The 24,725-nt window shown below is 53.5% G+C and overlaps 1 protein-coding gene across 2 annotated transcripts; it reads right to left on the minus strand.

Annotated features, from left to right (window-relative positions):
* Positions 1-1,347: 1,347 nt before the first annotated feature.
* Positions 1,348-24,316, minus strand: STK40 (serine/threonine kinase 40; the record flags this gene model as incomplete). Of its 2 annotated transcripts, none has more annotated exons than XM_080692124.1 (10): positions 1,348-1,566; positions 2,493-2,577; positions 3,188-3,307; positions 3,425-3,569; positions 6,516-6,631; positions 14,017-14,069; positions 15,270-15,497; positions 20,376-20,519; positions 20,863-20,948; positions 24,202-24,316. In XM_080692124.1, the coding sequence occupies 10 exons, from the start codon at positions 24,311-24,313 to the stop codon at positions 1,348-1,350; spliced, it is 1,308 nt and encodes a 435-aa protein (XP_080548250.1). The 2 variants fall into 2 exon arrangements, with proteins under 2 accessions (XP_080548250.1, XP_080548249.1); XM_080692123.1 differs by having other exon boundaries at positions 20,863-20,978; positions 24,202-24,313.
* Positions 24,317-24,725: the final 409 nt, after the last annotated feature.

Genomic DNA, 24,725 nt, shown 5'->3' on the forward strand with positions numbered 1-24,725 from the left:
GCAAGAGGTGGCCCCATTTTTTCCAGATGGGGAAACTGAGGCACGAGGAGGTTTGAGAACTTGCCCAAGGTCACTCACAGTGAGTCAGCTTTTTTGGGGGGTGGGGCAGCTCACACTCTGGGAAACACGGTTGCCTCCCCAGTGGGGAGCAAGGAAAGAGGGGGTCTTGGCTGCCTGGAGGAGACGCTTGGCCTCTCCGAGGCACGTGGGGGCAGGCCTTGGGGAAGGGTTTTGCTTGGTACTGGACAGGGCCATGTCCAGTGAGGGGGGGAGGGCATTCTGGTGAGAACAGCATTTCTGGCAAGACAGGCATCCACTTCGAAATCTCGGCTCAAAAAGGGTAGCAGGGCTGTTCTCAAGCCAGGCCGGGCAGGTCCCCCAGGCCCTAAAATCTTCCCCAAGCCTCCCACCATGAGGGCCCCTGGCAAGGTCTGCTGGGAGAAAAACGGCATCCACTTCGAGGCAAGGGCTAGGGGGGCACCTTCTGTCCTCCATACACAGAGGGCGAGGGAGCGAGAGCATGCAGGCGGGTCCTGGCCCGCCAGGTCCAGAGTGCTCCCCCAGCTGGCCACGCTCCCCTCACACAGGTGTCCATGTTACCTGGGTACCACGGAGGGCGAGAAGCAGGGCCAATGAGCATATGCAGCACCTCAGAGAAGCTGAGACAGAAAAAGCCAAGCCTGGAAACAGAGAGGGCTGGTGGGCTAGTGGAGGGGCCTAGCTAGGAGGGCTCCTCTTGCCTAGGGGCGTGGGCTGTGGACCCCTGCTGGCCACGGTCTGAGCCACCTAGAGATGGGAGAGAACTTGGTTTCAGTAAAAAAATAAATATTTGAGTAAGATGAGGTGAAGTTTGCAAAGCTTGGACTGAGGGCTGGGGCAGAGAGGGTGGCAGGGGCCGCGGGAGGGGTCTGGGAGGGTGGGCACTCATTTTGGAAGCCAGCAGTGAGCTGTGCTTTCAGCTTATTTGGACTGTGGGGGCAGCGGCCCCCCGGGGTCAGACAGGTGGCCAGCTGGGTCAGGGCTTGGGGCGGGCAGGTGCCCTCTTCCTCCCGTCACTCAGTCCAGAGACAGCATGGTTAGAGACAGAGGTAGATTAAAATGTCATGATTAAAAGCAGATTAGTTATCTAGGCTTCTCAGATTAAAAAAACCAAACAATCAAGCAATCATTCCAAAAGGTAGCTTCGTGGTACCTCTGCTGACCCCACGTGACCTGGGCTGTCCCTGCCCTTGCCCTGTCCCTGCTGCAGACTGGGAGAGTCCAGCACTACAGGGCCCCGCTGTCGGGGCTGGGCCTCGTGCTGGGGGCCGGTAGAGGTGGTGCTGGGGCTGGTGCCCGCTGAGGCTGCTATTTCCGCAGGTAGCGCTGTGCCAGGATGGCTGTGTCCAAGGAGGTCATGGGCTGCGCGTCGTGGCCTAGCCGTCGCACTGGTGGCACGCTGCCGAACTGCCTCTTGGGCACCCAGCTCCGGGCCTCGTGGATGGAACTCTTCTCCTCAGCCAGCAGCAGCTGCTGCCGCATGTAGTTCTCGAACTCGTACTGGGAGCACTCCTCCGTCACCTTTGCCTGTGAGGCCGAGGGTGGAGACAAAGCGCCACACACGGGGAGAGAAGGCGGAGTGAGCCTGGGCATCCTGGCTCCCAAGGCCGCCCGTGCGGGCACCACGCTCTGGCCACCATCTGGCTGGGGCTGAGCTTGGGTCCCTTGAGTGCTGGCTTCCAGCAGCTTGCTGGTCACCACAGGTATCACCGCCTCCCCTCGCAAAGGTTCTGAACTCTGCAGGGCCAGTGCATAGCCAAGGGGTAGCAGCAGGTGCTCGGTACCTGGACCACCTTCCTTCTCTAGTTCAGCCCCACATGCGGGGGCCTCAGGGAAGCCTCCTATGCCTATTATCACATAGGAAAGCAGGGCTTAGGAGTCACACTTGGTTTCAAGGCTCAGCTCCACTACTTCAGGCTGGGGGCCTTGGGGAAATCATTTTACTTCTCTGAACCAATTGCCTCCCTGTAGAATGGGGTAAGAATAAGGCCATAGGGAGGAATGACGTGCGCTGGGGGTGAGGGGCTCCAGAGGCACATTAGGGCTGGTTATTTCAGCTGCTGAACACCAGGGAAGGGCGTGGACCTACAGCTTGCTGTGGGGTGCCAAGGTGGGCAGGGAGAGAAGGCCCTGCATCCCTCCCCAGGCCCAGCCAACCCCTGCCCTCCAGGGGGCGCCCTAACACCACCAGCCAGCTGATGCCCGGCACAAGTCTTTGCCCCTACCCCAGGCCCAGCGCTTTCCCCAGTGCAGAGAACAGGGAGAGAAACCAGGAACAAATGAATCACTGAAAAATGAAAAGCAGGAAGGGCGAGAGGACCCAGTGAGTCAGAGGGGCAGGAAGAGGAATGAGAGCGAGCGGGGGCCTCCCTGGCTGGGGCCTCCACTCCGCCGCCACTCTCCCAGGCTACAGGATGGCCGGGGCTGGGGAGGAGGGCCCTGTGCCCGCTCACCTCCTGGGAGCTGTCTGCGCTGCTCATCTGATCGTCGATGTCAGGAACCACTTGCAAAGGCCCACTCAGAGACGACAGGGACTGCCTGAGGGAGGCACGGGTCAGGCTGGCTCCAGGCAGCCTGTGCTGCTCCAGACTTGTCTGGGGTCAGGGGGCGGGGTGGGGGTGGGGGTGGTGTGCCTGGCACGGGGTCCAGCTACCTTACCTGACACAACTAATTCTCTCAGCTCTATTTTCTGATCCAATAAAGAACTTTTTTTTTAGAAGTGGTACCGGGGATGAAATCCAGGGACATTCTTCCTCTGATCTATACCCCCAGCCCTATTTTTTATTCTTTATTTTGAAACAGGGTCTCACTGAGTTGCAAAGGGCCTAAGTAGTAGCTGAGGCTGGCTGTCAACTGCGATCCTCCTGTCTCAGTCTCCCAAATGCTGGGATTACAATCATGCACCACCATGCCCGGCTTTAAAGGAATTTTTTTTTGCTCATGGCTGTGGTGAGAAGTCAGCAAGGCAATGCCCACCCCACAGTTAGGGGGCTGGCACTTGGGAGACGTTCGGCCCCGTCCTGCTCGCCCCTCCCAGCCCTGCCCTGGGGGAAGACCTGGGCATCTTGGTGCCTGGTGAAGAAAGTAGGTTGACAGCAGCTGCTTTTCAGCATAGGACGTGCAAGTGTCTGAGCGCCCTGCCACTTACCACGATGCAATGATGGCACTGAGGGCCTCTAGGACGTCGGCGGCAGCCAGCCGTTGCTGGGGGTCGAGGACCAGCAGTTTCCGGATGAGACACACAGTGTTCTCCGAGACTCGCCCATCCCTGACCCGGGAGAGGGGAGGGAGAAGGCTCAGCAGGGTGTATGGGGCTGGGTCTGACCCACTCCAGGGCTTCTGCTGTGGGACCCCGGCTGGCCCACCCCCGGGAGGCGGGACTCACTCAGGGATGGTGTACTCAGCAGCCTTGATCTTCCGGAAGAGCTCCTGCGGGATGCTGTCGTAGAAGGGGAACTGGCCGTACAGCATGGTGAAGAGCACCACGCCCAGGGCCCACATGTCGCTCGGCTTGCCCCTGTAGGGGCGGCCTGGGAGTAGAGAACACGCACACTCAGAGGAGGGGACGCTCCACCGGCCACCCTCCCTCCGGATCTGCACCTCCTTTGTCCCAGAGCGGGCGCTGTGTAGGCCTCTGAGCTGCTTAAGAGTCCCTGCTCCCCGGGCAGTGCCTTTCTTAACCCGCCCTACGGTAGGGCTGTGCCCGCTGTGGGTAGCTGCTCACTTGCCCCACTCTGCCCGCCAGACTGTGAGTCCCTGGGGGCTGAGCTGCCTCTTCAAGCACAGAGCGGCTGGAGCAGGCGGTCAGTATGCCCATGGAACAGACAGAGCACGCTCGCCCCCCAGCACCGCCCTCTTGGCTCACTGGTCACCACCTGCCAGGGTCCCTTCCTCTGCCTCCGTCACTCCCCAGCTCCCCACCAGAGGCGAGTCCTCAGAAGCAGGCACTGCCTCTGTGTGTCTCACTGCCAAGCCCAGGGCCCAGCACGGACCCAGACGCTGGCCCCCTCAGCCTCTCTGTGCTAAGTTTCCTTACTTGTATGTTATGGTTTGTATGTCCCCTCCAAAGCTCACTGAAATTGCATCGCCATTAACCTGGATCGTGAGTGCATCGCTGTCCCTTATACAACCCTCTCACCATGTGCTTCTCAGGGCCACCTCAGAACTCTGCAGAGTCCCCACACCCACGAGGAGAACCTCACCAGAAGTGGCCCTTGGACCTGAGACCTCCTGACTTCCAGAACCATGATCCAAATAGGCCTCTATTCTTTATAAATAACCCAGCCTCTGGCATTCGGTTACAGCAACAGAAAACAGACTAGGATACTGTAAGACAGAAAGGAGTGGACCCTGAACCCCTGCTTTGTGACAGCACTGGAAGAAACACTTGTTTCACTAACTGTCCTCCAGGACTTGATGACAGTGAGGTGCAGGGATGTTGTGACCTGCCCAAGGCCACACAGCAGGTGAGGGGCCTGCCTCTGACTACAAAAGTCCTGCTGCTCTTCCATCCACCCATCAGCAATGGAGCCCCTTCCTTGGGACAGCATTGCCTGCCTACTTCCCCAAACACAAAAAGTGAGGACCTCTCACGGCTTCCAAAGCCCCTGTCCTGCCCAGTCCCTGTGTTGTGCCCTCTGGGGCAGTGGCAGGCTATAGCAGCTGGGTTGTCAAACACAACTCTGCTCTCCTTGGGTGTGGGAGAGATGCCACCAGACATTTCCATGCCACTTGGCTGTGGGGCTAGGCACCATCTGGGTCCCTGCAATGGGTTCTCAGGCCAGGTGGGATGCCTTTGGGTGAGGACACTGGTTCCAGGGGTCTCAGCAGGCCCACTGAAGGTGAGCAGCTTGATGGGGCCAGAACATGATGGGCACTTCTGGAGGACCCAGGCCTGCCGCGGTACTTCCCTTTGCCCATCTTGTCTCCACCCCATTAAGCTGCTCTCCTTCAGTGGGCCTGTCCTTTCACCCATGACACAGGAATGGCACTGCAGCCAGCTGCTGCACAGGCTGCGTGGAAGCAGCGTCTGCCCTGGCTGGTGCGGCAGGCAGTTCTACCGAGATGCGCCCTCTCCAGCTCTCCCGAAGGCTGCGGTACCTTCGGCCCTTTCCGGACCCTGATGCCAAAATGCAGCTGGGGTGATCTTTGTAGTCAACCCCAGGCCAACTTGAAGCTCTTTTTCCCCAACCCTGGCCCACCCAATGGGGTCCCAATACAAAATATAGGGCTCCCCAAAAGGTTCCACCTCTCCTCCAGCACCTGGAAGGTGGTTCCTGCTTAGAATGGTGGGGCTAAGGAGGGAGGGGTACCGCAGCCAGGATCAGTGTGGACCTGAGCCAGTGCACAGGAATGCACCAGATCTTCTGCCCCACCCTGGATGGGATGCATGGCCCCTGAACAAAGTCTGCAAAAACCTCTAACCAGGAAGGGAATCTTTCCCCAAGCTTTAGCTTAAGCTTTCCTCTCAGTAATCATAATGCCAGACTCCAGGGTAAGGGAGTTATTCAGGTCATGTAGTTGCCAGTCAGACTATGAACTCTGTGAGGGCAAGACCTGCGCCTGACGCCCAAGGCTGTGCTTGGCAGCCTGGGACTGAAACACACTCGGCAGGATTAGCACTTCTGCCTCTACCCAGGAGAGCAGAGAAGGGGCTGGAGACCGAGCCACACAGCTAGCTAGACAGTGAAGGCCTACGGCTTTGGCTGATGCAGCCAGTTCCCTGACGTTCATCCTCCCAACTGGCATCAGTCTGGAAGAGGCAGATATACAGGCGGCAGCAGGGAGGACGGCAGAGCCTCAGCTACCCATGGGGGCTACCTTGCCTCGGCTCTGTGGTCGGCCTCTGCTTGCCTCTCTGGCCCTCCCTTACACCAAGCCCACTTTCTGAGAGTTTGCAGTTTCTCCAATGTACTCCGCAAGCTCCAGGACACAGCTCAGCCTGGTCACACACACCCAGGGAGTTCACAGTCCCCCGCCCGGCTTCATAGCCAGACATTGTGGCACATGTTTGTAATCCCAAAACTTGGGAGGGTGAGATAGGAGGGTCACAGGTTCGTGGCCAGCCTCAGCCATTTAGTGAGACTCTGTTTGAAAATAAAGAATAAAAAATAGGGGTGGGGATGGTGTAGCTTGGATGTAGAATGTCCCTGAGTTCAATCCTTAGCACCACACACACACACACACACACACACACACACACACACACACACACACAAAAGGCATTTTAAATGTCACCACCTGGGAAGGTCCTCCAAGCACCTTTGTGGGCTCTCTCAGACATCTGTCCCTTTCCTTCCTTGCACTAATCTCATGCATGAGTGTGATGGTACATCTTCCTCCTCCACTAGAACAACTTTTTACAGGGAGGGACAATACTGGTCTGGGCCCCCCAGCGCAGGGCCTGCCGACAGGCACTGTCTGTTGAGTGAGCAGCTGCCGCAGAGCCCGGCCACACAGTCCGGGCCCACACTCACCACTGAGCACATCAGGGCTGATGTAGGCGGGGCTCCCCCTCTGGTCCTTCAGCAGGTCCCCCTCGCTCACAAGATGCTTCCCCAGGCAGAAGTTAGTGATGGTTATCCGATGTGTCCTGGGAATGGAGGCCAAGAGTGAACAAATGCATGACTACAGCCAGCTGGGGCTAGAAGAGAGCCGGCACCCCTGCTGGGCCAGCCCACCCCTCACCCAGGAGGCAGAGGAAGCATGCCCACGTCCTTTCCTGGCCATCTGCCCTGCTCTCCAGCAGAAGTCTGTCATTCTAATGTCTGGTGTGTTGCAGGGGACTTTCCTGAACCCACAGCCCTGGCAGAGACTCGGGGGTATAGAGTAGGGTTTAGAACAACCTTCTGAGACGTCTCCAAAATAGCCTCACATGCTATTCTAGATTGGGATTGACTGGGGAAATTAGTTTAATTCTCTCACTCACACACGTTAGAAATGGAAAATCAGTAGCGGTGAGTGACCTTAAAAACTGTCCCACCCACACTGCACGGTGGCCAGAGGGCAGGCCCTGAGCATTCCCTGCGTTAACAGCACTGCGCCTCCTGGTCTCGCCACATCCACCGCAGACGAAACAGCAGTCACATGCGCCTCCCTGGGTGGGGACCCAGCACACTGGGGCGGGCACAGGGCTGGGCCTCACTCGGGGGCACTGGTCCTGCAGGAATGGTTTCCACAGGCCTGGCAGAGCATGGAGCCCTCCAGGTGGAGACAAGGCCCTTGCTGACAGAGCCCATCCTTTCTGTGGACCTTGGCGTTGGCATCCAGTCAGGCACAACACAGGGTTGAGTAGAGCAAGTCTGCATGGTCCTCAGAGGCTGAGGGGCTGGGAGGGAGATGGCAGCACAGCTGTCACAGCGCAACGGCACACTCAAACAGTTATTCTCTGTGTTTCCAAAAGCCTTTCACAGGCCAGAGCTGCCTGAGAGGTGGTGGCTGGGAACTTTCCTGGGCAATTCCAAGATGAAATTACATCTGTCAACAAGTGAACCAGTGGATGGCAGGAGACCCTTGCTCTTAGGAGCAAGTAGAACCTTGGCTGCTTCTCCTCTTGCGGCAGGGCGCCCACACTGCTGCAGGTGCGGGTGGCTGGTGGCAGTGAGCTAGGTCTGCATGGTGCTGGGTCTCCACCAGCCCTTTCTGAGCTCAGAGCTACTTCCCCCAGGACTCTCCACCTATAACTGGGTTGGCTGAGACATCCGAGGGCAGTCCATTCCAGAGGGAGGGTCCCATGAGCTGGTGAGGCCACACAGCCAGTTATGGACAGATGGCCGTCCACCTTGCCTCCTTCCAGGAAAGTGCTGGGCACTGCCCAGGAGCCCTGAGAGGGCAGGCAGGGAATAACACCAGAGAACAGGTCATGCTGCTGTCTACCGCCGGGGAGCAGACCTGCTTTGCCGGCACCAATACCCCCGGCTGAGGAGACTGCAGGCGGGGTCCTGTAGGTCAGCAGAAGCCACCAGACTTAGTGGACACACTTAGTCACATGGATGAGACAATGTGACAATGAGCTGTTTCCCCAACGCTTTGGAACCCCTGCAGTATGGCTAGACACTTCCTGGTAGTCTTCATCTGGAGCAGCATGGCCTGAGCTGAGCGCTGCCCACGCTGACACCAGGGGAGGACAGCGTCCCCACAGGCACAGACGATGGGCACTGCGTTGTTTAGTCAAGCCGGGGCCAGACTCCTCAGGAGGGCCATTGGCACGAGCAGAGGTGCTCCCACAAGCTCCCGAGCAGCCAGCTGCGGAGGCGCAATTTGCTTTGAATGAAATGACCAAGCCAGGGACCCCAGGTGATGCAGGCGCTCCGGAGTGCACCACTGGGTGGCACTTTTGCCACTTTCCTTTTCGTTAACAGCAAGCACTTGGTAAGGAAGTTAAGTTTTCATTCACTTCTCACAACAGTCAATGAGAGAGTTTCTCACTGCTCTGTTTTATTTTTTATCTTTATTTTTTATTTTTTGTAACACTAAGGATTGAACCCAGGGGCATTATACCTCTGAGCTACACCCCAGCCCTATTTCATTCTTATTTTGAAATAGGGTCTTGCTAGGTAATGAGAGTCTCACTGCATGCTGATGCTGCCCTGGAGCCTGTGATTCTCCCAAGAACTGGGATTATAGGCGTGACCACCATGCCCAGCTTCACTGCTCCACTCTAGAACTAAGGCTGGGAGAAGCGAAGGGACTTGGTCCAGGCCACATGGGCAGTAGCAGTGAAGCAGCCCAAACTCAGGCCTCTGTATCCAGTGCCTGTGGTCCCAGCAGTACCCAGCCCCTCACGACTTCTTCTGTCTCATCAGAGCTGATTCATCCCTTGTCTTAAACTTCAGACTCTGCCCTGATCTAGAAAATCAGATTCTCCAACTCTGAGAGTCATGGACTCTGAACCTTTCTAGAAGCTCACAATGTGGACTAAAAAGAAGTCCCCAGGCCAGGTGCGGTAGCACACACCTGTAATCTCAGTACTTGGGAGGCTGAGAAAGAAGGGTTGCAGGTTCAAGGTCAGCCTCAGCAACACAGCAAGAATCCCAGCAATAGTAAGACCCTGTTGCAAATAAAAAATAAAGGGCTAGAATAGAACAAATATAGCTTAGAGTTAGAACACTCCTGGGTTCAGCCAGTCGTGGTGGCGCACGCTTGTAATCCCCACACTTGGGAGGCGAGATAGGAGGATCGCACAGGTTCAAAGCCAGCCTCAGGTACTTAGTGAGGCTCTCAGCAACTTGGTAAGACCCTGTTTCCAAATAAAATAGGTCTGGGAGTATAGCCTGGAGGTAGAAAGCCTCTGAGTTCCACCCCCAGTACCACACACACACAAAAAAAGAACACACCTGGGTTCAATTCCCGGTGCCCCCCCAAAAAAGTCCCTAAGCTGGGTGTGATGGTGCACACCTGCAATCCCAATACTTAGGAGGCTGACAGGATGGTCGCAGGTTTGAGGCCAGCTTCAGCAACTTAGACCCTTGGCAACTTAGTGAGAACCCACTCAAAAAGGGGAGGCTAGGGGTATAAAAGCTACTGGGTTCAATCCCCAGAACAAAAAGAAAAGCCCCCAACGATGCCTGGGGGTGTGAGGACTGAGCTGGTCCTTCCAGAAGACCCCCGTGGGGAGTGAAGTGAAGACGTGCCTCCTGCCCTCCAGTGAGGGAGAAGGCTGGGTTCAGAGGCGCAGGGTGTGTGGCTGTGGGTGACTTTCCCTGGAGCTTCGTCCCAGAGCCTCAAGAGCCCTGAGGTATCTGGGGGAATTCTGCTGGCAAAGGTCTTGGGGCAAACAAAGGGCAGTCTGTTTCTGTTCCCAACAGAACGTGGACTCTAGCTCTCACACGGCCAGTCCTACAGGAACCTGAACGGCGGTTCATGGGGCAACAGGAGCCTGAGCGTGCAGGCAGAGGTGCTCACAAAAGCCTGTGCACGCCAAGGAGTGCACCGCTCCAGCCCCCTCCACCGGTCACCGCCCTGAACACGGACTGCCTGGGCCTCTGATCCGGAAGGTTCCCACAGAGCAGCACTGTGTGTTTTCTGCCCCGGCCACTGTAGTCACAAATGTATTCTGTGGTCACTGGGGACGGAGATGCCGGGAGGGGTGAGCAGGGGAGGGGATGGTGCTTGGGACTCAGATTCCCAGGTCCCAGTCCTGACTCGGCCATCTCCTTGAGGTGTGAAGCTCTGGCTAAACCTGGACTTCGCCATCTGTGAAACAGGGAGAACACCAGCGCCGGCCTCAAGTCTGTGCTGGGATCTACTAAGATTAAACTATCCAAAGGGCGCCTAGCCTGGAGGCTGGCACACGGTAGGCGGCCATTACCCTCTCACCCCCTGCCGCCGGCATGTCTGGCAGACTACTGATGGAGACCCAAGACAAACACTGCCAGGAGGCGGAGAGGGACAGTGAGCTCGCTCTGGAGCACAGGGGCTCCAGGTGAGTGGGGCAGGCACCTCAAGGCTCTCCCACAGTGAGTAGCAGTTCCAGGACCTCCTGAAGCTTGGCAGCGCTCCCCTGCCACCCACCAGCGCCGCCCACAAGCGCTGGGTGGCAAACAGCTCCCTGGGAGTCCCAGATCCCCTGGCTGGCCCAGGGGGGCCAGGGCAGCGAGGGGGGAGGGTGGCGTGCGTCACAGGGTCTGCTTGGAGTGAGTCACGCCTCAGCTATGCCCTCCACGCTACCACAGAGCTCTCCTTTTCTAGGAATTGGTATGCAACTTGCCAACCCGAGTGCAAAGAGGAAGAAGCAAGCCTCACACAACCCCAGAAGAAGGCTGCATATCTCAGCGCTCTCCTTTCACCCACAACAGGGACTTGTCACAGACACTTTCCCCAAGCCTTCCCTGGGGACAGCCCGAGGCTCCTGCTGGTCTCGCCTCAGCTGGCCTGAGGGCTGGGCAGGATAGGCAGGAAGGGGCCAGAGCCCCTCCAGGTCAAGCCAACTACGCAACCAGGAAGGTGGGGCCAAGGATACCAGTGGAGCAGTGTGGGGCTCTGGAGCACCACATCCTCTCCCTCGCCCTTCTGGGGTGCCTGGGACTCAAACGAAAAGCAGCCAGAGCCTCTGTCTGGCTCATGACACACAAATGAGATTATCAGTTAAGGAAGCTCGGCCAAGATGCAGGGTCTACAAGAAGTGTGCGTGCCTGAGACTGGAGCCACACTCGCACACGGCTGAGCTGCCAGTTACAGCGGGATGCTCCAGAGGCGGCGCTCCTTGACTGCACGCTGGGAACCCAGGGCCGGAGAAGGGAGACAAAAACCAGCAGGGCCACACAGAGCCCGCATCCTGCTGTGGGTAGAGGCGAGTCTAAGGTCCCACAGGGGCCCGAGAAGGGGCAGGACCCAAGCTCCCTCCTCTAACACAGAGCTATGTCCCCACAACTCAGGGCCGGAGCAGCCAGCTGTGTCCCACACCCGCTGGGGCTGGAGGGACCGCAGGCCCTTGCGAGGTGTCCTCACCACTCAACACACAGCAGGCCCCATCTCCCCGGGGAAGCAAGGAGTGGCCACAGCACTGCCAGGTTAGTGCTCGCTCGAGGGTGTGCTTCTGACAGCCCAAACCCCTCTAGGCAGCTTCACATCCACTGATTTGTATTTCAGGGTAATCTTTCCAGGAAGATAGAATCAGCTTCACTTTCACAGATGAGGAAATGGCAGCTCAGAGAAGTGCTTGGAACCTTATTACATCAATGAATCCAATCAGCAAGTAAACAAACAATGACCTTCAAGAGAAGAGGCAGCAGAGATGTGAGCCCTCTGCTCCTTCTTCCCAACTCCTCACTCAGCCAGACAGGGTTCAAACAGCCCTGGAATTTCCTGTTTTCTTCCCTCTGCCCTTGAGAGCAGGACAGGGTCAGGTTCTCATCTCTTTCTTTCTCCCTTCTCTCCTTTTCTTTCTTGCGTGCAGTCTTGGGCGTTGAACCCAGGGGCATTTTGCCTCTTAGCTACACCCCCAGCCCTGTTTTATTTTTATTTTGAAACAATGTCTTGCCAGGTTGATGAGTCTCACTACTTGCTGAGGCTGTCCTTGAACATGCGATCCTCCTCTTTCAGTCTCCCAAGTTCTGGGATCACAGGTGTGCGCCATTGTGCCCTGCTCACCTCTTCTCATTCTTTCTCTCTCCCTCTTTCTTTCTCTCTCCCTTTCTTTCTTTCTTTCTTTCTTTTCTTTCTTTCCTTTCTTTCTCTTTTTTGTGGTACTGGGGATGGAACCCAGAGGCATTCTACCTTTGAGATACACCCTCAGCCCTATTTTATTTTTTATTCTGTATTTTTTTTTTTTTTTTTTTGGTTCTGGGGATGGAACCCATGGGAATTGTACCTCTGAGTGACATGCCCAGCCCTTTTTAAATTCTTTACTTTGAAACAGGGTCTGAGTTGCAGAGGGCCTCACTAAGTAGCTAAGACTGTCCATGAAACATGATCCTCCAGTCTCAGCCTCCAGAATGCTGGGATTACTAGCATGCGCCACCACGTCCGGCTTTATTCTGTATTTTGAAACAGGGTCTCACTGAGTTGCAAAGGGCCTCACTAAGCAGCTGAGGCTGTCCGCGAATCATGATCCTCCTGTCTCAGCCTCCTGAATGCTGGGATTACAAGCGTGCGCCGCCATGCCTGGCTGTCATCTCTTCACTTTCTTAGGCTGGCAAATCTTCTGTTTGTTCTTCAAAAATCAACTCAGCTGACAGACTCACTGCCCCACCATATGCCCCACCCTCTGCATGCTTTTCCTTAGCATATGATCTCTGTCTTCTGGTCACACCCCACTAGATGGTGAGCTCCACAGGGGTAGAAGCTATAGCCCAGAAGTCTGTCTGCAGCCCCAGCACAACATGGAGATGGCTCAGGAGAGCAGGGGAGGGGCCATGTGTCCTTCCCAGCCTGTGTGTCTACAATCATGGTCACCCACAGAGTGGCACCCTTCACGTGTCTGTCCTGGGCCCTTGCATGGTGGTACCCCTCCGTAACTGCCCTGTCACTCCACTGGGGTCCAGACCCTCTGTTGTGGTGGACCTGATGGCCCTTGAGGGATGAGCCTCTGTGGCTGCTTTGCAGAGGGTGTTGGGGTGAGCCAGCCACATCCCTCTGACACTGAGGTGCTGTCTCTGATGCTCAAAGTGCCGGCTTCTGACCACTCAATGTGGTGTCCCTCTCCAGGAAGTCCTCTTGGCCAAGAGAAACTGCCTGGCTGGAGGCTACGCCCCTCCCAAGGACAGCACATCCAGTGACTGGTGGCTCTCGGGCACAAAGGCCAGGCCCCTTTGTCCTGATCTGCAGTATCAAAGTGACACCCAGCTCCCACACTTTGCAGGCTGACACCCTGCTGCGACTTCACTGCAGCTTAGCTTCCCTCAGTCCGATTCTACCTCCTTCCTGAAGCACTGCCCAGTGAGCCTCCTGCACGCTCCCCTTGGTGTGCACCCCGAGGAGCCCACCTACGCCAAGGCCTCATTTTACTGGTCCCTTCACCATCCACTCATCCTCATCACCACTCAGTGAGCACCCACTAAAAGCCAAACATGACAAACGGATGGGCCAGGGAGGCTCCCCCAAATCTTTTCCAGAGCTCTAAACTCTCAGTCTCAGCTGGGTATGGTGGCACATGCCTGTAGACCCAGTACTTGGAAGGCTGAGACAGGAAGATGACAGGTTCGAGGCCAGCCTTAGCAATTTAGTGAGGCTCTCAAAAATTTAGTGAGTTCCTGTTTCCAAATAAGAAAATTGGTATTGGGGTGTAGCTCAGAGGTAAATGCCTCTGGTTCAATTCCCAGTACTACCAAAACAAAACTAAGCAAAGAAACCCAACAAACTTCCTGGTCTCAGCAAGCACCAGATTTCCACATGGCAAAAGACAGAAGCAGGCAGCCCACCCCGGGCCCTGGGGTCCTGGGCTGCCTGGAGTCAGCTCCGAGGGGGAGGCTGCAGGCCTGGGTACTTGCAACATGTAGCCGGCCCCACGTCTAAGGCTAGGGAATGGCGGAACCTTACCTCTTATTGAGCACCATGTTCCCGAGCTTCAGGTCTCTGTGCACAATGTTTTTCTGAAAACCAACAGGCATATGATTTGCATTGGGAAAGTAAGAGTGGAGTGGGCCCAGCCTGCAAGATGGGGCTCTTCAGGGTCTAGGGAGGCAGGAAACCCCTAGGACATGTCTCTTAGGCCTCATTAACCAGGTTGAAGGAGTAAGACATGGCCTGGTCAGTGTACCTCCCAGGCCAGTTTTTTCAGCTCTTTGCCCCCTCAGAGAAACAGCGAATAGGGAAGCACACTCCTCTCTTCCCCTCCATCAACCATCCCACGGTGAAAGCCGAGCTTCAGCCTATAGCTGGGGATCAGAGGCTAGCTGCTTGGCCCTGTAATTACGTACTGAGGCTCAGCCCACAGAAGCTGTGTGCCTGGAAGAGGTGTGGGCTCCTCTGCCCCTTACCTCCGGTGTCTGACATCCGATCCTACAGAGGACTTAGAATGGCTGTGGCCATAGCTGGGCGTGGTGGCACACACTTATAATCTAGCATTTGGGAGGCTGAGACAGGATGATCATAGTTTGCAGATAGCCTCAGTTACTTAGTGAGGCCTTTTGCAACTCAGTGAGACCCTGTTTCAAAAACATAAGGAATAGCCGGGCGTGGTGGCACATGCTTGTAATTCCAGCATTTGGGAGGCTGAAACTGGAGGATTGTGGTTTGTGGACGGCCTCAGCTACTTAGTGAGGTCCTCTGCAACTCAGTGAGACCCAGTTTCAAAATAAAGAATAAAAAATTGGGCAAGGGGTGTAGCTCGGAGGTCAAATGCCTCTGAGTTCCATCCCCAGACTCGCAAAAAAACAAAACAAAACATAAGGAATAAAAAAAAGGCCTGGGGGTGTTGCTTAGAGGTAAAATGCCTGTGGGTTCCATCCTCAATACCACAAAAAAACAAAAAACAAAACCCAAAAACACGAGAATGGCTGTGGCCATCAGGTGGATATCTTGCATTCATCCCTGAGCTGGGAGGCTAGTTTAGCTTCTCGACTGAAGGGAATTAACCACACGGGCTCTGTGGCGATGCCTGATCGGCCCTCATGGGAACATGTGCCAGGGCCTGAAGCACTGTGCCTCACGGGGCACCCATCCTTCACTCCCAGCTGCAAGGGCAGGAGAGAACTGCTTTCTGCTAAAGGGTGGCTTTCCATGGCACAGGGGCCCTGGCCACTCCTGGGCACAACAAGCGGGAGCCAGGTGTGTGGGGAGTGCGGGCTCACCTGGTGTAGGGCTTCCACCACGCGCACCACGTCATAGAAGATGACCACAGTCTCCCGCTCGCTGAGCCGCTTCTCCTTGATGACGTAGTGCTGCAGGTTGATCAGGTCGGCGGTCTTGTCACTGAAGTCGTGTGCGCAGAGGCAGTCCAGGACGAGGCAGATGCGCTTCTTCATCTTCTTAACCATGCGGCTGGATTCTGTGTCCTCAACGATTTCACAGGTGCGGTCCTAGGAGGTAAGACTTAAACTTGGCTAGAGGCCCGGCAGTGCCAAGGCGATGGGTCTAAGACTCCGCAGCTGCATACTCAAACCAACGAGAGAATCTAGAGTAAGACTGCAGGTGTTGGTGGTAGAAAACTGAGGCTTAAACTGGGCGTGGTGGTGCACACTTATAATCCCAGTGCTTGGGAGGCTGAGACAGGAGGATCGCACAGGTTCAAAGCCAGCTTCCCCTACTTAGTGAGGCTCTCAGAAACTTAGTGACATCCTATTTCCAAACAGAGTATAAAATAGGTCTGGGAGTATAGCCCGAAGGTAGAAAAGCCTCTGGGTTCCACCCCCAGTACCAAAAAATAAAATAAAATAAACTGAGGCTTGGGTAGTCTGACAGGGACACTCAGCACTGCCCAGCTTCCCAAGTGCCAACTGTCAGGCCATAGGGGAGAGGCTAAAACATCTCAGGTTAAGGCTTCATGCTTTGATCAAGATGCAAAGGACTAGCTTTAATCCTTTAAAGCCAATTGAAGCCGGGTGTGGTGGCGCACGCTTGTAATTGCAGCATTTGGGAGGCTGAGACAGGAGAATTGTGCCGGTTTGAAGCCAGCCTCAGCTACTTAGTGAGACCCTGCTTCAAAATAAAGAATAAAAAATAGGGCTGGGAGTGTAGCTCAGAGGTTGAATGCTCCTGAGTTCCATCCCCAGTACTTAAAAAAAAAAAAAAAAAAAAAAGACAATTGACTGTCTTAGAGCAGCACGGTAAACTGGGGCCTGGAAGAGCCTTCTTCTCAGGTACTTCCACATTTTAGCTTTCACCATTGTACCTTCCTTCCTATGTCCAAGATGGCAGAAATTAGAGATAGATTAGCCCCTTTAACTCCAAGGGTCACAGTGTTGTGTGTGTCCAAGGTGACCATTTCTTCACAGCTGCAGCACTCCTGGCAGTCACATCAAAATGGCTGAGTATGGCTCTAGCCTCGGACAGCTGGGTTCAGCCCCAGCTCCACTTGTCTTAGTTGTGGGACCTGGGGCAGTTTGCTTAGCCTCCCAAGTCTCTAGCACCCCTTTGTAAAAGAGAGGTACAGTCCCCCTCCCTGGATGCTGAGAACTAAAGGAGAGAACCCATGTGGAGTGCTGCAGTGGACTTGGTAGGTGGGCACTGCTACCAGCAAGCCTCCACCCACTCTCCTTGCTGCAGAGTATTCCATGAGACAAAAACAGGGATGACATGGAAACTTTGATCCTAGCAGTTCACAGACCATGCCTTCTGGGGAACTCCTGGAGGACTGAATAGCCCTTTCCTCAGAGTCCCCAGCACACATATGACACGCTATAAATACTGTTGATTACCTATGTTCTCTTTTTATTTGGTGCTAGGGATTGAACCCAGGGGCATTATAACTCCAAGCTATACTCCCAGTCTTTTTTTATTATTTATTTATTTATTTATTTATTTATTTATTTATTTATTTTTGCGGGCCTGGGATAGAACCCAGGGGCATTCGACCTCCGAGTTACACCCCCACCCTATATTTTATTCTTTATTTTGAAACAGGGTCTCACTAAGTTGCGGAGGGCCTCACTAAGTAGCTAAGGCTGTCCGCGAACCACGATCCTCCTGTCTCAGCCTTCTGAATGCTGGGATTACAAGCGTGTGTCACCATGCCCGGCTTCTTTTTTTATTTTTAATTTTGGAACAAGATCTAAGCCGGGCATGGTGGTGCATGCTTGTAATTCCAGCGCTTGGGAGGCTGAGACAGGAGGATCACACAGGTTTGAAGCCAGCCTCAACAACTTAGTGAGGCTCTCAGCAACTTAGTGACACCCTGTTTCCAAATAAATTATAAAAAATAGGGCTGGGGTGTAATAGCCCGGAGGTAGAAAGCCCCTGGGTTCCCCCCAAGTACCACACACACACACAAAAAGAAAGGAAAGAAAGAAAGAAAGAAAGAAAGAAAGAAAGAAAGAAAGAAAGAAAGAGGATCTAGGCCAGGTGTGGTGGCGCATGCTCATAATCCCAGTTCTTGAGAGACTAAGACAGGAGGATCACAGGTTCGCAGCCAATCTCAGCTCTTTGGTAAAGTCCTCCAGAACTTAGTGAAACCCTGTTTCAAATAAAAGACCAAAGGGGGTATACCTAGGAGATAGAATGCCATTAAGTTAAATCCTCAGTACCACAAAAAAAGAAAAGAAAGGAAAAAAATGAAAGAAAGAAAAAAGGAAGAAAAAAGAAAAGAAAAGAAAGACAAGAGGAAGAAAGACAAGAGGAAGAAAGAAAGAAAGAAAGAAAGAAAGAAAGAAAGAAAGAAAGAAAGAAAGAAAGAAAGAAAGAAAGGGCGGGCAAACAGGGTCTAGCTAAGTTGCTGAGTCTGGCCTTGAACCTGTGACCCTCCTGTCTCAGCTTCACAAGTACTGAAATTACAGGTGTTTAGGTGTTTGCCACCATGACCAGCTATCCATGCTCTTTTGTTCAAGACCAAACGTTCCAAGATGTTAAAGATGAGATATTAAGAAATTACAAACACCTTTGTGATTTCAAGTGTAAGGGAAGCACACTGATCTTCAGAGTTGCCAATGACACTGAGTTGCCCCCTAAATGCAAACCTATGGATAAGACCTTGATGGGCCAGTGGGTGGGAGGCGTCCTCCGTTTGTTTTATGTCAGCAAGTCCAGCTGACAGGAGCTTCCACTGCTTGAAACGGTGATGCTGCTGAAAGCTCTACTTGCTCAGCGTCTGACGCTCTTGTTCACCTTTCTGACCACTTTATGAGGGGTTGCCATCACTGTTCTTCCACTGTGTAGGCAAGGAGCTGAAATGACTTCCTGAGCTCACACAGCCCGAATCCAGGACTGCCAGCTTCAAAACCCACGTGCCTGCCCTGGCACAACGGCACCTCTCAAACATCAGCTCTGCTTCAGCAGGGCTGGTCCCGGCCAGCATTTGGCAAAGGCTCTGCTGAGAAGGGGGCTGCTCCCAGGCCTGAGCAGGAGCCTCTGACCATTCTGAAGCTGGCTTCTTTTGGTCTATGTGGGAAGTTGAACATGGTCATTCTACCTCTGAGCTACACATCCAGCCCTATTTTTATTTTGAAACAGGGTCTCCCTAGGTTGATGAGAGTCTCACTACTTGCTGAGACTGTCCTCGAACCTGTGATCCTCCTGTCTTAGCCACTCAAATACTGGGATTTATAGGCATGCACTACCACACTAGGTTTGAATCTGGCTCTTCATTACTTGAGACACAACTTCAGTTCTGTCCCAGGATGGCTCTGTTCAGGGCACAAGTTGCTAATCAGTGTGTGTGTGTGTGTGTGTGTGTGTGTGTGTGTGTGTGTGTGTTACTGGGGATGGAACTCAGGGGCCTTCTACCTCTGGGATATACTCCCAGCCCTATTTTATCTTATTTATTTATTTATTTATTTATTTATTTTGGTGGTACTGGGGATAGAACCCAGGGGCATTTTACCTCCAAGTTACACCCTCAGCCCTCTTTTATTCTTTATTTTGGAACAGGGTCTCACTGAGTTGCAGAGTACCTCACTAAGTAGCTAAGGCTGCCCACAAACCACAATCCTCCTGTCTCAGCCTCCAGAATGTTGGCATTACAAGCGTGCAACACCATTCCCGGCCCTCTTTTATTTTTCTTATTTGGAAACAATCTCACTAAGTTACTGTGAGCCTCACTAAGTTGCTGAGGCTGACTTCAAACCTGTGCTCCTCCTGTCTCAGCCTCCCAAGTACTAGGATACAAGCAAGTGCTACCATGTCCTGTATCTTAACGGAATTGTTAATGCCTGAGCCTGGGAGTTCAAGGACATCTGCTGAACAAACTGAAATGCTTGGGCAGTTAAAGGACTGCTGGTAATACAAAAGCTGTGGAGACCTGGAGGAGCGCCCACACGCCGACTCTCCCTCATTGCCCTCTCTGCCACCTCAGGGTGGCATTCCTGACAACCCAGCCGGATAAGGCCCTTTTTTTTTTCTTATAGCAAGGATGAAATCCAGGGCCTCCCAAGTGCTAGGTAAGTACTCTAATACTGACCTACACCTCCAGCTCTATTAAAAATTTCATTTTGGCCGGGCGTGGTGGTGCACGCTTGTAATCCCCATGCTTGGGAGGCAGAGACAGGAGGATGGCGCAGGTTCGAAGCCAGCCGCACGCGCTGGCTTAGGAGACCCTGTTTCCAAATAAAAATATAAAATAGGTCTGGGAGTGTAGCCCGGAAGTAGAAGGGTTTCCAGGAACCCCAGTACCACACACACACAAAAAAAAAATTTCATTTTGAAGCTGGATGTGGTGGCGTATGCTTGTAATCCCAGCATTTGGAAGGCTGAGGCAGGAGGATCACGGTTCGCAGCCAGCCTCAGCTGTTTAGTGAGGCCCTTTGCAACTCAGTGAGACCCTGTTTCAAAATAAAGAATACAATAGGGCTGAGGGTGTAACTTGGAGATAGAATGCCCCTGGGTTCTATCCCCAGTGCTACACAAACAAAAAAATTTCATTTTGAGATAGGGTCTTACTAAGTTTCCCAGGCTATCCCTGAATTTGTGATCTTCCTGCTTTAGCCTCCGAAACAGCTGAGAATGTGCCACCATAACTGGCTAAGTCCAGCTGTCTTTACATGGCTTCTGGCTTTCCTTTTTTTCCTAGAAAAACAGCCCTTCAAAGAAAGCCTGGTCACTATAAGATGCCAACTGTGTGCATTCCTGCCAGGCCAGGAGCATCCTCGTGGGACCACTGCAGCAGCAAACATGCCCAGCCTGACCTCTGCCCACTCTGCCGAGGAGGTCCTGATGTAGCAGCAGGGCAGGGACTCCAGGGTCCAGTGTCAGGAGCTATGACAGGATGGATATGCAGCCAGCCGGGGGGGCACGCGCAGGCCACTCACCTGGAAGAGCCCATGCAGGTGGACCACGCCGTCCTGCGTGTGCAGGAGGGAGAGCAGCGAGTACTCCGTGTGCAGCAGCATCTTGCCCTGCCTCTCCTCTTGGCTCTCTATGCCTTGGTCTCCCCTCTCCTCAAGGGTTAGGATCTTGATGGAAACACAAAGAGAAAACCAAAAGACCAAACACCTTCCTTTACACTGCACAACGACTGAACAGGGAAGCAAGGGGTCTGTTTTCTGCCACGTGATACCTGCACACCCCTCACACACAAATCTATGGAGTGAAGATGTTTTTTCTTAATGTGACAGGTATATAATTTATGCACAGAGAAAACTTGAAATCAGGAGTTGTTCTGAGCACGACTGTGTGAACTCGAGTGCTTCGAGGGAAGAAATGGCGCTACTCTTGCTCACAACTGTGCATGTGTGAAGGTGCACAGGAGGGAGGGAGGGCCGCCGGAACATGCCCTGGGTCCCATGCCACCCTTACCTTCAGCTGATAGAAGTCATCTGTGCCGTCTTTCCTTGCCAAACACTGTACGATGCTCGGCACCGGTGAGTTGCCCAGGCGGGGACCTATGGCACAGAGGGAGGGCTGCAGGCTTACTTTCCAGAAGCCTCATCTGTAGTGGCCTCAAGCCTCCAGACTGATCTTTAGGTGGGTATCATTGGTTAGGCCCACTGGCCTGACCCCTAGTCTCCTGATGAAGCGTTCTCATGACCTTCCCTCCAAAAATAGAGAGAAATGTGTGTGCATTTGCCTGAGATGCATCGGATTTTGCCAGAACATTTCTCAAAAACAGAAGTTTTCGATTCTGGCTATATGCTGGAATATCTGAGGCACTTGTGAAAAAAGGCTGGCACCTGCCCCCTGACTCAGCCACTCCAGTGTGAAGATCCAGCACACTACAGCTTCAACAGGCTCCCCGGGGAGCCCAATGTAGCTACCTGTCCTCTGTCCAAGGCCTCACTTTGGGACTGCCTGTACTTCTGTGGGCTCACAGCGCTTCTGTCCTGTGGCAGCATCAGCCTGAGCCTTCAGAGCAGAAAGACCATGCCACCGTGCACCGCTCAGTGGAACCTCAACATTGCTGCACTTCGTGTTTTTGCGTTTTAGGTGCTGAAGACAACGCCAGGCCTCTACCACTTTTCTGCACTCCCAGCTCTTTTTATTTGGTTATTTTTTATTTTGAAACAGAGTCTAGCCAAGTTGCTGAGGCTGGTCTCAAACCTGTGATCCTCCTGTCTCAGCTTTCCAAGTACTAATTCTTTCATGACACCAGAATAACAGGTGTGTGCCACTGTGCCTGGCTCCTGCCTGCCTTTTTTTGTTTTCCCCCTTTGAGCTACACCCCCAGCCCTATTTTTTATTCTTTATTTTGAAACAGGGTCCCACTGAATTGTAAAAGGCCTCACTGAGGCTGGCCATGAACTGTGATCCTGCCCTCTCAGCCTCCCCGATGCTGGGATTACAAGGTGCGTCACACGCCCGGCCTCGGGCCGCCATTTAAACTCTTACATTCTTTCCCTTCCCCTGCCTCCCCGGCAGGCCCTCTCCTACACAGTGTACCCTGGCCTTCCTCAGCACTTGCTGTTCCTTTGTCTAGAATGCTCTCCCCCTGCTTCTCAGTGGCCTCTCCTTCTCCTTCTCAGGTCACTTATCAAAGCGATAAAGGCCCTTCTCACTCTCACACTATCTTGTTTAGTTCTTTCACAACACTTAGCAGCACCACCGAGGATCCTGTTTCTTTATTACTCGTTGCTTTCTCCAGCTAGAATATTGAATCGCATGAGGGCAGGGGGCAGGAGCTCGCCTGTCATCGCTGCTGCGGTCCTGACGACAGCACAGGCCTGGTGGGCAGCAGCACCAGTATGTATCTGCAAAATGCCTGAGGCCTGCACGATCCTGTGCTCATAACTTCACAATGCTAACCCAAAGCAAAAGTCACACCCAGCCTCTGGTGCCAGGTGAGTTGGGGTCCCTAGCACCCCACCACCTGTAACCCTGACCATATGTTTTCTGGACTTCCTGGGCCGCAGACATCATGCAGAAACCCCTGTTGCTCCTCTGTCCTACTGGGAACATCAAATTCTATAGGATTTTTTTATGCCAATTTTGTAAGAATCTTGTGTGTGGGTATTATACAAAATGTTCTGTGAAATTAATTATGCTGTCAAAAATGGTCAAAGTAAGCCAGGCGTGGTGGTGCATGCTTGTGATCCCAGTACTTGGGAGGCTGAGACAGAAGGACTGCAGTTTGAGGCCAGCCTCAGCTACTTAGTGAGGCCCTCTGCAACTTAGTGAGACCCTGTTTCTGTTTCTTTTTCTTTTTTTTTTTTGGTGGTACTGGGGGTGGAACCCAGAGGCTTTCTACCTCTGGGCTATACTCCCAGACCTATTTTTTTTTAATTTTATTTGGAAACATGGTCTCACTAAGTTGCTAAGAGCCTCACTAAGTAGCTGAGGCTGGCTTCGAACCTGTGCGATCCTCCTGTCTCAGCCTCCCAAGCGCAGGGATTACAAACATGCGCCACCACACCCGGCTTGAGACCCTGTTTCAAAATAAAGAATTAAAAAATAGGTCTGGGGTGGTGTAGCTTGGAGGTAGAATGCCCCTGGGTTCAAGCTCAAAAAAAAAAAAAAAAATCCGGGCATGGTGGCACACACTTGTAATCCCAGTACTTGGGAGGCTGAAACAGGAGGATCACAGGTTCGCAGCCAGCCTCAGCTACTTACTGAGGTCCTCTGCAACCTAGTGAGACCCTGTTTCAAAATAAAGAACAACAACAACAAAAAAATGGGGCTGGGGATGTAGTTTGGTGGTAGAATAAATGCCCCTAGGTTTAATCCCTAGTAACACACACACACACACACACACACACACACACACACACACCCCAGTGCCTTAGATAGCCAGGCATAGTGGTGCATGTTTGTAATCCCAGCATTTGGGAGGCTAAGACAGGAGGAATCATGGTTCAAGGCCAGCCGTAGCTACTTAGTGGGGCCTTTTGCAACTCAGTAAGACCCTGTTTCAAAATAAAGAATTAAAAAATAGATCTGGGGGTGTAGCTCAGAGGTTGAAAAGCCCTGGGTTCCATCCCCAGTACTGCACCCACAAAAAGTGCTTTAGATGATGGGTCTTGGGTTCGAATGCAGCTGTGTGCCTATGAGCACACCAGCATCCTGGGGACACACACAGGATTCTCTGCAGGAAGAGACAGTCTAATATTCAGCTGAAACTCACTTAAGGCTGGTGTGTCTACCGACAACCAGCGGTACAGAGTGACTTATGCCCACGTCTTCCACCAATATAAACACACTCTATTAAGTGGTACTTGGGAGACTGAGACGGGAGGATCACAGGTTCAAAGTCAGTCTCATCAACTTAGCATGACCCTCAACAAGTGGAAAATAAAAGCTGAGTGTGGTGGATCATGCTTGTAATCCCAGCATTTGGGAAGCTGAGATACGAGGGTTGCGCAGACGGCCTAAACTACTTAGTGAGGCCTTTGCAACTCAGTGAGACCCTGTTTCAAAATAAAGAATAAAAAATAGGGCTAGGGGTGTAGCTCAGAGGCAGAATGTCTCTGGGTTCCATCCTCAGTACTGTAAACAAATAAACAAAAATTAATAAATAAAGGACTGGTGTGTATCTTGGAGGTAAAATACCCCCTGGGGTTCAATCCCCAGTGCCAAATAAAGTGGTGACGTGCAGGTCCGGGTGGGGGCTGGTCAGGACTCCACACAGCTGTGGAGGCTCACACCTGGTGAGCCCATGTGTCACCCTGCCCCTAACACCCTCACGCCCCGCGGTCAGAGGCTTACCGAGAATGAATGGTCCGGCTCTCTTTGCGTTGTTTCCAGAAATCCCACTCCCTAGAGCCTTCCCTCTGGCCGACGTTTCCCCAGCTCCTCTGTCTGATGCTCTCCGCTTCATTCTCAGCTCTAGACGAGAAAGAAAAAAATCCCTTCTTGATGAGTAAGTCCTTATGCTAACCCATCCTGAGTCTCTGCTGTGGGGGTGCATCTCATGCTGCTGCCGCGGCTCCCAACCTGAGGAGCTGAGGCTGCCAGTGACAAAGAAGCGTAGCTCCTTGAGGATGTCCCTTGAGGTAGCAGACACAGGCCAGAGGTGGGGAGCCGGCCCACCACAAGGGGCCAGTGTACGGATGCTGAGGGCAAAAAGGCGCCAGAGACCCACACTGAGACCAACGGGAGGGAGCCAGCCCCATCCAGCTGCTCCCCAGCACCTGTTCCCAAGGTGAGGCCTCCCCCAAATACCCACAGTGCCCACCCCCACCCGGGCCACCTCTGGGGAATGCTGGGGTGTGGACCTGGCACGATTCTAT

This window comes from Muscardinus avellanarius (genome assembly GCF_963383645.1).
Source record: "Muscardinus avellanarius genome assembly, chromosome: 3".
Classification (NCBI taxonomy): domain Eukaryota; kingdom Metazoa; phylum Chordata; class Mammalia; order Rodentia; family Gliridae; genus Muscardinus; species Muscardinus avellanarius.